The 16,832-nt window shown below is 41.4% G+C and overlaps 1 protein-coding gene across 4 annotated transcripts in view; it reads left to right on the top strand.

Annotated features, from left to right (window-relative positions):
- The window catches only part of fstl5 (follistatin-like 5), a 107,516-nt gene that overhangs the window by 78,154 nt on the left and 12,530 nt on the right, over window positions 1–16,832 (top strand). For all 4 annotated transcript variants that reach the window (XM_029847434.1, XM_029847437.1, XM_029847436.1 and 1 more), the window contains 3 exons: window positions 646–766; window positions 7,578–7,739; window positions 7,946–8,080. In XM_029847434.1, the coding sequence (XP_029703294.1) occupies window positions 646–766; window positions 7,578–7,739; window positions 7,946–8,080 (418 nt within the window). The remainder of the gene's footprint in view (window positions 1–645; window positions 767–7,577; window positions 7,740–7,945; window positions 8,081–16,832) is intronic.

Below are 16,832 nucleotides of genomic sequence, written 5' to 3'. Positions count from 1 at the left end.
TCTCCAGCATGGATATATTTCTTTGTGAATGCACTGGCCTAAAACACAGCATGAGTGAAGTCATTACGGTAGTCCCACTAATAATGTGCGTAGTTGTTTCTTCCCAAATAGTCTTTCTTTTAACGAGGTCACATTATGACGGAAGTGCAGCGTGTTTTGTGGCACACACACGGGGGGCAGTGATATTTCCACCAGCAGCACGATCCTTTTAGATTGGCTGAATGTATTGACTATCAATTATTGTTGAGGTTTTATTTTGAAAGCAGCTGTGCAGTTTTCACTTTAATCCATTTTACTCCGAGTTCCTGTTCTTGGGAACGCTTTCCTCTGATTTGGAAAAATGACTTCCACCAGAAAACTATTTTCCTTGACGCTGCAGTGTTTTCTCTGGTGCCTTTAACTTTTGACACAGACTGATTGAGTTGCGCTCAGAAATGTGCCTTTTTAGACTATTGTTATTTTTTTTCCTACATGATGAAACATGTTTATCTTCTCCAATGCATGCTCCAGCGTTATTGCATTCCCATTGGGACATTGTTCATTTCCAGCCATAAACATCCTCAGCCGTCACCGATGCACCGTTACAAGACCATCACCATATTTTTCTTTGGGTTATTAAAGTTTCTGTCTCTCTTTCTCTGGCAGGATTACGGCGATGACGGTTCGCTGTACATCACCAAGGTGACTACGACCCACATGGGCAACTATACGTGTCACGCAGATGGATACGAGCAACTTTTCCAAACACACACTCTTCAAGTAAATGGTAAGAGGCGGCCAGAAGACATTTCCAGGTTATTGTATAGCAAACTACGAGATTTTGTTGTCTGAAAAAGAAACTATCTTGGTGACAGATTCCATGCAATCATACCACAAATGTTACAATAGTAAGACATCCCACGGTCAGCAATCAGGTTTTCCAGAGGGACGCTGCACTGCCAATGTGAGCTGATGGCCTGATCAGCATGGATCAGCTCAGCACATTCAACAGCATGTTTTTACCGTCTCTACTCACTTACCCGTGACATGTGGCCTACAGCGCCATTTACCTGAAGCATTTTCTGGTCCTCTGCTGCTGGTCCGATTGATGCCATTTCCCACGGAGGAAAGAGGGTAGAGGTGGGTTTACAGAACTATGTGACACTGCGGTGGCAAGGCGCTGTAATCGCAGAATGATTGAACAAAAAAGCTTTAGCAAATAGAGCCAGGGGTGTTTATGAAAATATGAGTTTATAAAGCTCCAGCCAGCCCCGCTTCTCTTCCCATTTGCTGTGCTTCGTTATGCATTCATGTTGATGTTGACCTTACATCACAGATACCATAAATCAGCATTCTTTATAAAACATATCAGTGCATGTTTCATGAACATGCACATTACTCAGTATCTGAATATTGTGGACTTGGATTCTGGAAATTGTGTATAATAGGCGATGCCAACACATCTGGTAGTACCAGACCAACGTAATCCAAATACACAAGACCTGCATTGCTCTCGTTAATAGAGAAAACACTGCATGTTCAGGTTTTTCTTGGTCCCAGATGTCAGGCAGCAGTCTGTGAAACGGGTCTGAATATTTTCTTTACTCAAACAGTCATTTTGAGAACAGTGACTGTCTGACCTTCAATATTGTGGTCTGGCTGCAGTCTCCAAGGAGCTGCTTTCACCCTGCCGGACCTACTGAGATTTTCTAAAACTCTAAGAACAGCTGAACAGGGGTGGATGTTGTACAGCATGCCAAGGCCACACTAGATACGTTTAAGAATTGTATTCTGACGTTTGAATAAAATTTTGATTCCATGAACATTTATAAAAAATAAAAATCACTTTTTACAGAGTAAATAGTTGGTTTTCCAAGTTTGACAAAGACTTTTCGAAGAAAATGTTCTCAAACTTTCCCATTGCAGCTCGTGCACATCAATTGAGTTCCTCCTCATTTGTTCTATTACTGTAAGATCCGTGTGCTCTCCCAACCACTTTTGCTGAAAACTTTTTTTTTTTTTTTAGATGATTTCACTCACATTTACTAACAATATGAACCTGTCTGTGCTGCTTTGAAAATAGGTTTTTCCAATTTGAAATGTGTTCACTTACTGCTACATCTGTATCGTTCAAACCTTTATGCCGAGGGAAGAAGCCACAACACATATGGTACAGATCTAATTTTCTTTTTCCATTTGTTTGCACCTATGATCTGTCTCAGATGCTTATTGGGTTAATGGCTCCTCAGAGGGAGAGGACAGGGACATGCTAAGGGTGTGGGTTGATACCCAAGGTGCCTTGTTAGTATGTAATCTGAGGCCGCTACCGTAAAAGCCTTCAGGGGTAACTGCATGTGGCAGGATGTGGTGTGTTGATCCCAGGCTGAAAAAGTAAGCCCTTAGCACATTGAATATCATATTTATTAGGACAGGGCCCATGATAGAGGAGGGGCCATTACACATAAGTGGATAAATAGTATTTTAGCTCACCTCAATGAACAGCAGCATCTCTGCAGCCTGAATTGATCATGGTTAGACTGTATCTCTCAAGAGTTACTGGACCGTTTTAGAGATACATGTACAGTATGTTAGACAGGCAGATGGTCGACTGCATCTTTCATACTGGATGACTCTAGACTATGTGTGCACTCGCCCCAAAGGAGTTAAGAGGAAGGTGTTGCTATCTGTGTGGTTGGTTCCTGGAGTAAAGCTAAAAAAGAGAATGTGGAAAGAATCGAGGCATTAATTATGAAGCGCAGCCACAGACAAGATTCAACCAGCGTGCTGCGGCGTACCTGCCGCAGACCTTAGACCGATATTGAACGGTACACTTTGTGATCACAATCTGACCCACAGCCAAATGTGATGCAGAGGTCTTTGAAGAGCAGAGCTTTTAAGTTCTCACTGCATGAACATTTGAACCGCAACTGCCGCAAAACATCAAAAACATGCAGGCATTCATTATACACGGGCCTTTTTAAAAAAAAATTGTGTATGCTCCAAAGAGCATGTAGTATCGTAGTTAGTGTGTCTTAGATGTTAAAGGACATATTCATGGTTTGGTCATTGTTAACTGCTCTTAATTTGCCAAGTGGGATGACCTGTAGACCTGTTTCCTCACACTTTCTAGGCCAAATGACTGAAGCAGGCAAAAATCCTGATGAATTTGGTTTTATTTCCAAGTACACTTCCACCAGCAGTGTGATGCACTTGTAATTCCGAGGATTCAGGTGTTGGATAAAAGCAGTTTTGTCCCTTCTGAGCAGCATCGCTCCCACATCCGCCACGAATTTCAGGTGAGAGAGTGATCCATGACACAGAGGAGGCATCCATCCTGGTGCATCTGTGAATGCCGTAGGGGCTTTATGCATCATAGAAGTGTATGCTAAAGACAACACGGGACCGTCATTTATTATGTGTCACATATTTTCTCTGTCCATTGTTGTTTCCTCTTGACAGCCTTGAATTCAGTTGGATTGTTGAAGCAAGTCTGTCAGGCTTGGTTAAAAATCCACTGGAAGTTGTCTGCTACCACAGTGTTGGTGTGCTCTTCCCTATTTGTGTGGATGTTTGGGTGTTTGCTTGCATGCTCATCTTCTTGAGCTCCATGGTCGACGGGAGCCTTGCTGAGTGATTGACAACTGGCTGGGGAGCTTTATGATGGAGATATCAGCCCTGCTGTGTCACATTTTCCTGGCAGTGGCTCTCCTGACACTCAGAAACGAGGCAGAATTCAGCTCCTCTCTCATCCTTTCTGAATTATTTTTGGAGTACAAAAAAAGTCCAGGCAACTACCTCTTAACTTTTATTTTTTGGAGTGTTTGGGCAAAAGTGAATGATCTGAATGCAGGAAGCAGGCAAGTTGAAAGCTTTTATTCTTTAGAAAGAATTTAAGAAATCTGTGGTTCTCTGCAACTAATAAAGGATTTAACTGGAAGAATGCAGAGTCTACTGTGAGAAAAGGAAGATTTAGTGATGTCCTCAAGCAGAATACTTAACACATCTGAGCATTTTGAGATGCTTTCCCACGATCTGAGTCAAACTATGACAGAACTCATTAAAGCGGCTGGCTGCACTTTCAGTTCTCGTCGAGTCAGGGGGCACAAATGCAGCAGGACCTCCACTAAAGTGCTTTCAGAATTGCTTGGATGTGGTTGTAATGGATGAAGACCTGTTGCATACCCATTTGGTACAGTGCTCACAGTCACAGGAGACTGCAGCTAGAGAAGCTAAATTTAGCTGGATTTTAGCCACACGAACTCAAGCAAACCATCATTCCATGGCGTTGCTGATGAAGAACAACAACTCGTGAACTTTTGGCTTCCTTGAGATCTCATTCTTCACTGGTTGGCTCAAAAAACGAGGTTGACTTGTGATTTTGTTCATGTTCTGTCTTCAGTCACTTCCTGTTCACTTTTGGGAGCTTTCCTCAGTATTTACAATGATTTGATAAATCCACTAAGGAACTCACCTCCTGCCGTTATTCTGATCCAAGAACAATAAAATAAGAGACTAACTTTTGTGCCAATAGAGAATAATGATAGAAACTCTGATAAAATATGGCTCTGTCTGCCTCTTGGCCAAGAATAAAAGCTCAAACCCTCAAGAGTCAGCTTTATTTATTTATGTTTTAATTTTTAACTAAATTAGTAGTCAAGTTGTTCCCGCCTAAAAACACGTGTAATGAATCTCTTTTAAACTTGTAATAACTTGTATTCATTGATCTCAGTTCGGGGATCTCAGTGTTCTTGCATTTTATGACTCAAATATTTCAGAATTCCTTTGGAGACATTGAAGGCCATGACCAAAAATGCATTTCACGTCAATTCCGAAGCAAGCTATTTAAATAACCTTTTAATTAATTATACAGATTGACATCTCCGTTTCGGCAGGAATTTTTCATTTGCAATTGCTGATGGATTTTTCTGATTTGCGATTTCTCCAATGTAGCTGTGGCCACCTCAGGCTATTTTCCTATTTAGTTTTCAGTGTTGTAGAGTGGTGTAGCATATTCTGCCTTTGTTGTGATTTTCCATTCAGGTCACAGTTGTAACCGTGTCATGTTGAATACCTGAATACCTGCATCCAAACCAGATGTCAAGGTTTGATTTAACTAGTCCTGGTTATTAATAATTAGGCAGGGGCTGACCCTCCCATCACAGATGTTTTGTGAATTAGGCCCTGCTCTATTTCTGTGCCACCCCAGTCAGCATCTTTTCACAGCCTAACGACCTGCACTTACTGTGTAATTACGCCTGCACACGCTGTGTTTGCACTATCAGCGTTACCCATCCGACTGACTTTGATTGGATCTTTAGCATTACGTACCATGATGGTCCTTTTTTAATCTTTCATTTTTGCTATTTTCAACATCTCTTCGTGACTGCAAAATGCAACAATTTAATCACAACCTAACAAGATGAAATATAGCATTTATTGGATAAACACGGACTAATTTTAAATAACTCCGTAACTTTGGAATTGCAAAGGTCAAGTGCAACACAAAGAGGCAACCCTGCAGATCCATGCATGTACATGCATACTGTCAATTATAGGTATATGGGGGGGCTTAGTGTGTTGAGGTCTGGGCTGAGAAGTGGAGGTCTCGGTTCAAGACCCAATGCGGACAAAACATGGAAGATGTTCTGGTGGTAGGGAGAGATGCCAGAACACCTTCAGAGCAATGCCAATGTACCCATGAGCAAGGTACCGAACCCACAATGGATCACATTGGGTCCTTTGAGAAGCTAGGCAACTTGTCCAGTGGTGGACCTTGCCTTCACCAATATGCAGCTGGGATAGGCTCCAGCACCCTCCCCGGGAACCTGCAGTCTTCTTCAGGAAACTCAAACAGTAGAGTTGCCATGACCTGGATGACTGAGAACCTTCACAGACAATTATAGTTATGATTAAAGAGCAGCCAAGCCACGATAACAAATCTAATTTTGGTCAATTGTGCTACACAGCAGGCCGTGATTATTCCATATTTAAGGGACATACTTTTAAGTCATCTACTAAACTGACTCAGTTTAGCATTGAATTAAGATTTTTACTCTCCATATATTGTTTATTCCTCTTAAAAAACAAAATATAAGTTGGAAAGCTGTTGAAGCTTCTATCTAGCCACAGAAAAATGTATTATGCAATTATTACAGTCTTTAGGGTGTTTAAGCTTTTATTGCCCATTTAAGGTCAGTTTGAATCTGCAAAATATTGACGAAAAGGGTTATTAAAAACAAATATATTTTCTTTGGCTAACCTTTGGTTAACTTCCTAGATTTTTGATTGCGTGTTTGGCATAGTTGTGTTTTAAAGGGGCTCCTGGATTGGTCCGTTTTACTGCATATATTTATAAATTGAAGCTTGGAATGCACTGGAAAATGAGATCTATCCCTATTACTCCAAATCCAGAGAAAACCCCAAGAATGAAATAAAAGTTGATGCTTCTTTCTGCTGCTGTGGTCACATGAGCAGTCTCCACTCAAGAGCGGGCACAAAATAATTAGCCTCCGCTGGTCATATTCGGTTAACCTTTTTATTCTGACGGGTACCTTGGATACTTAGCTGCCTCTGTGACTCTAATTGCTAAAGAAACCCGGTGCCTTTGGACATTGTCAGCAAAGCCCAGGAGTGCGGTGGTTACCAGATGGCCGTGGCAACAGTCTTTGGTCCTTTCACTCACCTGGCTAAGTAAAAGGCTTGTTCTCACCCAGCGCCCACAGGAAAAGATCTCTGCAGCACGTCTGCTTTCTTTCTTCCTGCCAAGACATGCTCTTCCTTCCTCTGCTCTAGTCCCTGAAGTAGGTGTCAGAATAGAGCACCACACACACAGACGCGGGCGCACACACGCACGCACAGATCTGGATTGCTGATCTGTGAGGTATTGCTCGGAATAAGATGAAAGACTGCAAAATGTGACGTCCCTGCTCAAACTGGAGAAACTTGTCAGTCCTGTATGTGACACGTTTGTGAATGAGTCGTGCTTCTGTTACGGCAGCTCTCTAAACACTTTCAGACCCTGCGATGATGCAAAGGTTTTCACAGTTTCTCCTTTTGTGTTGTTATTTCATTCCAAGAATTCTCTCTCTTTAAGGAATCATTTCAGTTAATTCTTCTGCCTGGTGTTAAACTGAGCCAGACTCAAACCAGAGATGGCTCCCTGGTGTAGAAAATATCTTTTTTTTTAACAGTCTCTGCAAATAATCCATGTTGAAATATTTGTGTTCTATTGCTTTATCTCCATTCAGGGAGCATTGAAGGTTATTGGGTTGTGTTTGTTTGTGCTTCGGTGTGATTAAGTTAAATTGGCACATTGTGCAACAACATCAAAAGCCAGATTTGCAGACAGTGTGGATTAAAGTGATGCATATGACATTTTTAGTTCTTTTTTTAACATAAAATAAGTGAGACCTAACATTTTCTGGCTTTTCCAAGCAGGTTAAGCAGAAATCTAAAAATCGGCTATGTTGCACGCACATAAAGGTGATCCAAACCTCCAGTTCAATAAAGTTCTCCCACCTCTAAAGCAACTGCTGTAACAAAGACAGATAACTCTTTAAAAATCACATTAATCTCTTTGCTCTTTTTTGTTGTCTCAGTTCCTCCCATCATCCAAGTGTACCCAGAAAGCCAAGCAAGGGAGCCCGGCGTCACTGCCAGCCTTCGCTGTCATGCTGAGGGAATTCCGAGCCCCAAGCTAACCTGGTTGAAGAATGGCATGGACATCACCCCCAAACTGTCCAAACAGCTCACCCTACAAGGTAGAAACAAGACTCTGGACTGCTGAACTCTAATGCTGGATTACAATATTCACTTTCATTGAAGTCTGACATGAACCTAACAAAAGGCTTGAGTGTGTCTGATCAACTTTGGAAAATGTGAATTACTTGATAAATAAGGAATAAACGTCAGAATTGAGGAATGAAGTTTCCTCATCTTGCGTTGTGTTGTGCTTTGTTGTTCAAAGCAAACGGAAGCGAGGTCCACATCAGCAACGTGCATTTTGAGGACACCGGGGCGTACACCTGTATTGCCAGAAACGAGGCCGGCGTGGACGAGGACATCTCATCGCTGTTTGTGGAAGACTCTGCACGCAAAACCTGTATGTATAAGTCATGATGTCGGCCTCTATTTTTAGCTGGGAGATAATGGAGGCGTGTAAATGGATCTTTTAATAATTTATCATCTCCGGACAGTTTATTACCGTTATGCAACAATGGATTCCTCTGCAAAGGAAATAATTATACCAGCATATGCTCCCTTTTACCTCTGGAATTAAGAACACATATATTCAGTACACAGAACTGAAAAATCCATTCCATGACCTACACTGCTTTGGGCTTATTTATTAGTAAATTTGGAAGCACTTTACATCACAACCCCCTCTTGTGTCTGTGAATGGAGGCTTGTGTGTTAATTGTTGACCTTCTCAAAAATGTCAGAATCTGTCTTTAGGGTTCGTGACCAATTGCTAGTTTTTGGCGCCTTCCTGTGCGTAATTAGATATTTACACAAAGCTCCGTCGGCCACTCTGCAGTCCAGTCGCGTGCGTGCGTGCGTGCGTGTGTGTGTGTGTGCGCTCTGTGCCACACCTCTGCCAGAGCCGGCGTGTTTAGATGTTATCCCTCTGGTACAACACTCCCTCTGTCCAACTTGTCATGCACAGAGAATCGTGTTTGCTGAGGTCAGAGGTCATTTGCGTTCTTTGAAGCTTCTGAAGCTCTACCACAGGCAAAAATGCTGCTCAGTGTCGGATACTGCAGAGCCTTTTTCATCCCTGCAGGACAGGAGTTCAAAGAGTGTCGGCAAACAAGCAACGATGCTTCTAAGGAAGAAAGAAACAAAACACTGTGGGGTCGGCAAAAATGTACGAATGACACTTTTATTCAAAAGCCTTTGGACTGGGTAAACGGAAGCTGAATTTTGATCCTTGGACCTGTGAGCCTGTGTTTTATCTTTGGTTTTTAAATGCACTCTTTTGACATTTAATTTCCAATAGACCCGTCACTTTGGCCTTTATAATAACAACCGGAAAATGAATGGTTGGAGATCAATCAAAAGCATGAGCATGAACATCAGCAAGTCGATGGTCAGCGTTGTTTTAGCTACAAAGTGATGGAGAACCATCCCCAATTAGTGGGATTTCCCAAGCATGACATAGTTCACGAATGTGCCTCCATTAAAGATTGTGTAGTTACATATTTGGTTTTATTGAGTGAAAAAAGGCAAGATCTTCTACCCTTCTGAGATTGATCTCAAGGGCATCAACAGGAAGACTGATCTTATGGGAATGGACCAAAAGTTTCCTCTGTTTTGAGTGAGCAGCTCTTGCAGCTACCACAATGGCAGCCTGTTGACTGGCTGCCCAGTGACTAAATCAGAACATGGCAGGCAGGTACATTAATGCCATCAGGTAATATAGCAAGACATCACAGGATGCCTTTCACACTGCAGGCGAGTTGAGTCGCTAATTTCCCGGGACGATTGCAGGGTTGTTTGACCCAGAACAAAATGCCACGACAACCCTTTCACAGTGCCAAAAGAACCCGTGACAATGTGCGATTTTGGCTGTACAGAATCACATCACTTTCATAATACCTGGAATATTCTGCCAAGACACAGGTAATCCATCATTGAAAAAAAATTAATTGATGGTGTGAAGTTTTCAGCCCTGGAAGTTAAGACGGACTATTTTACAGTCATGTAGGGAGAAACAGTATTGGTCTCTTGTTTTTGGAAGGATGTGTTTGGCAGAAATCTAAAGACCACCATATGGGCATGCTATTGAAGTACCTACAACTTCCATATCTCACCTGTAAAATGCTGTATATTATGGAAGTTGTAGGTACTTCAATAACATGCACATATGGTGGTCTTTAGTTTTCTGCGAAACACATCCTTCCAAAAACAAGTGACCAACACTGATTCTGCACTGCACTAATGACAAAAACAAAGTCAACCAGCGAGGAAAACTGATACGATAAAGCCAATACTGACAGCTTGTGTGAATAAATTGGTAGATCAAAGCACAATGGAAACGTTGACTTGTGATGCAGCAACTTGCCCAAGGAGCTCTTTTTCTGCCTCACTCATGTCTGACAGAATTAGCAAATTCAATGTTAGATTTTGCACAGTGCAGTAATTTAACAACTGCGATTCAGATACTGAAGAATAAGAAACTGCTGCGTCAGTTTGCACAAAATTTACAACAAATTCTCAATGAATCTTTTTTTTTTTTAAATTTAGATAAACATTTGAGCTAGAGGTGTTAAGTTATGAAGTGAATCCGAATTTTCCTCTTGTATAAAGATGTTTGCAGAATATATAAGTTAATACTTAATATGCATATTACTCTAATTACACTTTGTTGTGTAAATAAGGTATTTTTATCTGCTGTTTATAGGAGCCTATAAATATGAGAGATAAGAAGAGTAAATGCTGATACACGTGTTCGGGCCTATTTATCACTGTACAGCTGCTCATAGGAAGGTGAAACAAACAAACGTAGAACTCATTAAATCGGCACGAAGGCTGCGGATGTGAGTTCTGACCTTTTTGTCATTTGCATTATCTTGGCATTTGATAAGCGACCAAGGATGGGCGCACATTTTTATTGGGCTCGCCAGTGAGGAGGCGGCTGGGTGATATTTTCCGGAAAGGGCTCAGGCGCCGTACCGCGCTGAAGGCCAGAGTGTGATGAGGACACACTCACATGTTTGTGTTAAGTTCTACAACTTTATTAGGCATATTTGCTACGGTCGGGGTCGCAGACACGTTGTACAAACAAATGTTAATATCCAAAATAGGAAGAAAAAAAAAAAGGTCCGTTGTAGATTGACGGTTAATAATTATTCTGTTTTTGAATGTTAACAGGTTGCAGGCTGGTTGATTTGTCTGATGTTAACCTTTGTTTAATGACTCCCTACTGCGAGCTGCTGATAGACAATGATGTCATTTCAGATTGTCCTTGAATCTCCTGCTAAAACATTCCGAAACTTTCCAATGAGCAGTTATGCTCTTTTTCAACCTCTTCACACGTGTCCAGCAGGTCAGATGTTTCTTTTTCAGTCGGGTTCAGCAAAGGATCTGTAGCACTTTAGAAACGCCTCAGTTTGAATCCAAACAAATGCGGATATTTGACATTTGATTTTAAAAAATAAGTGAATAAATTTCAAAAAAGCTTTTAACTTAATGTTTTTGTGTCACATTAGTCTTTTACAATGTTTCTGGAGGCAGAAGCAGCGGCATTCAGAAAACTTGAGTGAACAAGTAAATTGCAAATGCAGTGCACTCGAAATGACAAGAGTGATTTATATATTGGTGAAATGCAGAGAAAATTCAGCCAGACTTGCCAGTCTTGATCTAAAGTGTGTAGACGGGACTATTTGACATGCTTGACAGACCAGACGTTGCTGTAGTTCAGCCCTGACATTGATCTGAGGTGATGCATGATAAATAACCTTAAACCAGCAATGTGGGAAGTCCAATCTCAAACGGCTGGTATATTTAATCTGAATTAATGAGGTCCTAAACATTTATAGTGGCACTGACATTTTTTGTCCTCTGAGCAGAAGTGTTTCTACACCGCCGTCAGTCTCTCATTGTGCTTGCTAATTAATGCCGTGCTGCAGCTGGGAATTTGAGGATAAACTGCTCCTGTGTGGCTTCAGAATATCGGCGTACCTCCGCCAGCCCCTTCAGTTGTTTGTAAAGATTTACTTTAAAGATTACAGAGGTGAATTTTGGTCATTGACTGCGAGGGTAATGCAAATGCAGCTAAACTAACATCAAGACTGCACAACCACTTGTTCGGCTTCCGATTCGACCCAGGGATTTGGACTGAATTTATGCTGTAAAACTCATAGTAACTGATTCAGTTTATGAGCCGATGTGACGTCATTTGGCAGAGTTTAGTTTTAGCCCCTCAAATCTCTACCTCACTGGTGTCCACATCCAGTGTTCAAGGGCCACAGTCAAGCCAGGTTTTTTTGTCCTACCATCCAGAAACTTCCTTTACCAAGCAGAATGAAAGCGCAGGCTGGATTTTGGCCTTTAAGGACTGGGTTTGGATGCCAAATCTAGTTTCTGTGCTAGCATAGCATTGAAAATAGAACATCATCAGACATGAAGTGAATGTTGTCTCACTAAATTTGACCATTTGCCAAAATCCTGCCTTCTATATTTCTCACCTGGCTCATCAAATTCTGTGCTGTTCCCGATCCCTAAAAATGTTCCGAGGACATGAAATCCAACTATGAAAAAACAAGGAAATTGGAACATATGTGTTACCCCCCTTATTGTATTCCAAATAAATTGGCCATGTCAGGATCCTCATTCAACCCCACAGGCGGTGGTACAGCTAGAGTGTGAAACCAGATTAGGTCCATATGCCATCTTTCTCCGGCCAAAGTCTTTGGGCCACTGAGCCCTAGCTCAAAGATCAGCATCTGGTCTTCTGGAAATCCTGGCCTTGAGGAAGGAGCAGACAAATAAAATGGCGGTAACACGATGAACTGTTCTCACTGCACCAAATCATAACATTCAAACATTTAAATTAATTTCTCAAATAAGCAATAACTGCGTGAATGTGGTTGCATTTTTATATCAAATTTGGTTAAAGTCTGAAATGAGAATTAAGGAAGATCAAAAAGCTTTATTGGTAAATCTAAACTGTAAAATGCTGCAAATAGCTTTCTCTTATAAACCCATCTTATAAATGAATAAAGCAATAGTAGTTGTTCAGTACTTTAACTGCCAATATTTATTTGGATTTTATTAAAATTATGAAGAACTAGATTAAAGACTGCGGTGAACAAAACGACTGAAAAGACGTGAAATCAACGTAAAGATGCGGTTTGAAGCAGATATGTCTCCACCCAGGACTTCTAGTCCTAGAATATAGGCTTTAAAACCTTTTTTTCTCTGCGTACCACCCACCTCTGTGCTTGTTTATATTCCTGCTTCATAGCCGACTCTGGTCTTTCTTCAAAACTCGAGCTAAAGGTTCTCTGTACACTGACTCCACGTTCTCTTTCCTCTACTCAGAGCTTCATGACTAACTGCAAAGGCCCGTTAAGTAATGCATGACCTTGAAACTCCAGTAGGCTGGAAAGTGAATCCGGGATGTTTTACTGCAAAACGCTTTCCCTTCAGGGGCGTCGGTGGAATCCTGTGGGTTGTAAACCGGGACTTCCATGGATTAGACCAGATTCTGGAAGAGCTGTTTGAGACCAGATGAGGGAAATGGAGACGCTTTTGAACATGTGGCAAGGAGCACGGGTCCTACTGGGGGGCAGTAGTTTGGTCGTGAACCGCTGTAACCTGCCAGACCATCAGCCACCTCAATGCCAGAATACAGAGTCCGTCACCATGGTGACATGATCAGCGCTTTCATAATTTTTAATGCTGTGGCCATGCACAAAATATTTTTTATCCTTGCAGACAGGTTCAAGGGTTGTCCAGACAGAAAAAAAACATGGTTGGGGTGAGAAACCAACCATAAACATCAACGATCTGGTGTGATGCTCCTCTATCTGCGGGGGCTGCTGTTATATATGGAATGGGACTAAAATTCATAAACGATTCTCTTGCTGCTTTTTTCAACCCTGTCTGAAGTTACGGTTCGTAAAGGTTTTGGTGCAACATGCTGTTGATTCCAGTTTCAGGCGGAGCAGGAGGTCTAATCAGTAAAATCTGCTGCTGCAGTAATTTGAAGGAACAAAGCTCTGTGTCTTTGAACCCCCGGGATTGCAAAAGGATGAGTCCCTCCACTCCACACCAAACTCCTCAGAGCCTTTCATTCCTCAGTCGGCCATGCTGACTGCCCTCTGCCCGCTGAATAGCAGAGATCAGTTCCCGCCAAAATAATGTCCATATTTCCGTCAGCGGCGTCCCTCCCCATTATAGTTGGACTCTCATAGTGTGGACACACCGCCAGCAACACGGCGCTCAAACCAAAGCAGTGGCGCCCAGCGAAGAGTCTGCTGTCTGTCATCTGGATTTCATGCCAAAGGCTCTTTTGAATGAATATTGTAAATCCTATGAAAAAGTTTCAGCTCCCTCCAGCTTCGGTTTTAACATGGCGACATATGAATATTTCAGGATTTCATTTTGTAGACAGGCAATGTAATAAAAATATGAATAATGAAAAAGCAGGAAAATATAAGGTTATATTTTACACATTCTGCTAAGAATGACAATGATACCATCTACAACTGTACATTGATTTGCAATTTTGTTTTTATTTTCTTATTTTTGGTTTTCATGTTTGCAAGTGGTTTGGATTTTCTCCTAAGAATTTCTTTTATATATACCCTTAAAAAAGATGGTGCAACCTCCAGCCCTTTCACAGCCTTTGTTTAATTCAAGGGCCCTCAGTCCTGTTATATGAAAACTCCTTGGCCAACATCTGAACCGCAACAGGGCTGCAGGAAAGTCATTGTCTTTGTTAGGCCTCGAGCTTAAGGTGTGTGTGGTGAGTCTTTGTAACAGAGCTGTTACAGACAGCAAAATGCCCCTAAAGTTTTGTGGCTGGAGAAGAAATAAGAAAGAACATTTCTATAGTTACAGGTGATGTGATATGTGATGATGAGGAAGTATCATCACACCTCTAAAGGCCAGGGGCAACACTAAAATTCTTTTTCAACATGTTTTGCCTTCTTTAAGGAAGCACTTTTGTGTTTTATATTATAGCATATAAAACCAGCAACAGCATTCCGGTGAACCTTCTTTAACAGTTACTTTTCCTTCTAAATCGCAATGTATGCTTTCATGTTTTAGTTTAGTCAAGCAACATTTTAGAAATGAATGCTTTGCATTCCAGAAGGCATTATGTCTACTGCAGGAATAATGTTGGGTTACAAGGGAAAATATATACATGCAATAAACAATTAATGAACATGAATTTGAGAATTTCTATGATCCTAAAGTAAAGGTGGCATTTACAGTTTAGAGGAAAATAATAGAATTCAAAATAGTGCCTTTTCAAGCAATTCTATCCTAACATTCACACAGTCCTGGTTGGTGCTTAATGTATTCCACTTTTTTTCCAATCTCTTTAATTTTGCTCATGGAGAACAGTGATAAGTGAAGTTGGATAAATACTATAAATTAGTCATGTTGCCTACCGAAACTACCACCAAATGCACAAAATCAAAGGTTTGTGAATCATTTGAGTCCAGGCTTTTGTGCTGTAGGTTAACCTGCCATGTGGCAGACACATGAAGAATCTTTTTTGGCAAAGCTGCAGTCATGGCTTGTGGTAAACTTGGCCTGTAGTATCATCTTTATTTATATAGAACATTTTAAAAGCCAGGGTGTTTTGCTGTCCAATGTGCATGAACAGCTAAAAAAAAAAAGAGCACAAAAACAGAAATAAAAGAAAAATAGGATACCCTAAAGCCATGTATAACACTGCATAAAAGAGGGCTTTTAGGAGAGACTTAAAAGATTCACTGACCCTGGAAACTGTATCTCCTCTGGCAGGTCGAAGCCCAAAGACCTGACAGCAAAAGCCTGGTCAATGTTTTCTGTCTAGACTTTGCATCAAGCAAAAGGGGCCAAAACCCATGGCTCTCAACCTGCAGGCTGCCTATTCTCACTTTGACAACTGTGTATCAAAGCAAAACAGGCTTCAAAAGTGTAAATCATCTGGAAATAAAGAGTAATGATGTTACTATTACTTTGATTAAAAATGCTTTTTTTTTTTCTTATTCTTGCCGCAGCGAGATCGAAGAGTAGTTTAAATATGACCCTTGCTTTGAAATACACAGAAGGATGTGCACAGGCAAATGCTGCCAGGAGTCCTCTTGGATCTCCGTTGGAAAGTAAAGCAAATTCCTGCGTGCACAGAACTGAAATTTCGCATTTCCCTCTCCTGCGACCCAGTCGTTCTACCTGTATTAGGCATTCGTGGGCTTCTGCCATGCCTAGTGAATGCCATGGGCTGTTTAGCTCACTGTTGTGGCGGCGTGCTCAAGTAAACAAATTGAATTTATGTAACCTTGCTGACGGGAACAGACTGCGAAATCCAGGCAGGCTGGCCAATGCTGCACTCCCGATGTAGCAGTTATGACCAACCTGCCGCCTACAGTGGCAGCCAACTTGTTTTGTTATATGGATGATGAAGTTGATGTATGGGCTGCAAGTTTGTGCAGAGCAGCCACAGTCTTTCCTCACAGTGATGAATAGCATCAATACTGTGGGCTATTGGAAAAGACCAGGGCACATAACATCCCATCTTAAATCCTCTTTTTAATTTTCTCCATTTACTTTTTCTGGCCCATCTTAAAAAGACAGTTTTCTTTTGTTTTGTCCAACCTGTCCTCGTCGCCATTTTTACAATCACCCCTTTGTGCAACTTTTAATCATTTAAAACCTATGCAAGACTGCACAAGGGACACTTGACAAGGCAATTTTAAATTCTAACCCAGACTATACACTGGTGTCTACTTGTCTTTGTACCCACTTCTCTTCCCACCCTTTCTGTCTCTGTATCTGTCCACCCGGGGCTGCAGAAATGAGCATTGCAATAGAGACAAGATTAGAATCGGATGTGAATTGGGCTGGAGATTGGTTTGTAGACTGAAAATAGATGGCATGTTGCAGAAGCAGAGAAAAGATCAAGGGACAGGAACAACGAGGAAGAAGGTCACAAATACAGAGCCTATGTGAGAGAATTGTAGTGCGGCTGCTGCTGGTGTCAAGGATAAGAATGATTGAGTAGCACAGTTTGCCCCAGTGTTTGCATCCCGATTTCCCTTTTATTTCTCCTTTTTGGGGTTCGGAAAAGGTTCAATGGAAAAAAAGCATTTAAGCTTACGCCTATCAAATCTACTGATTTGTTGTCTGAATTA

The sequence above is a fragment of the Takifugu rubripes genome, chromosome 14, assembly GCF_901000725.2.
Source record: "Takifugu rubripes chromosome 14, fTakRub1.2, whole genome shotgun sequence".
NCBI lineage: Eukaryota > Metazoa > Chordata > Actinopteri > Tetraodontiformes > Tetraodontidae > Takifugu > Takifugu rubripes.
This window is presented reverse-complemented; position numbering and strand designations above follow the sequence as displayed.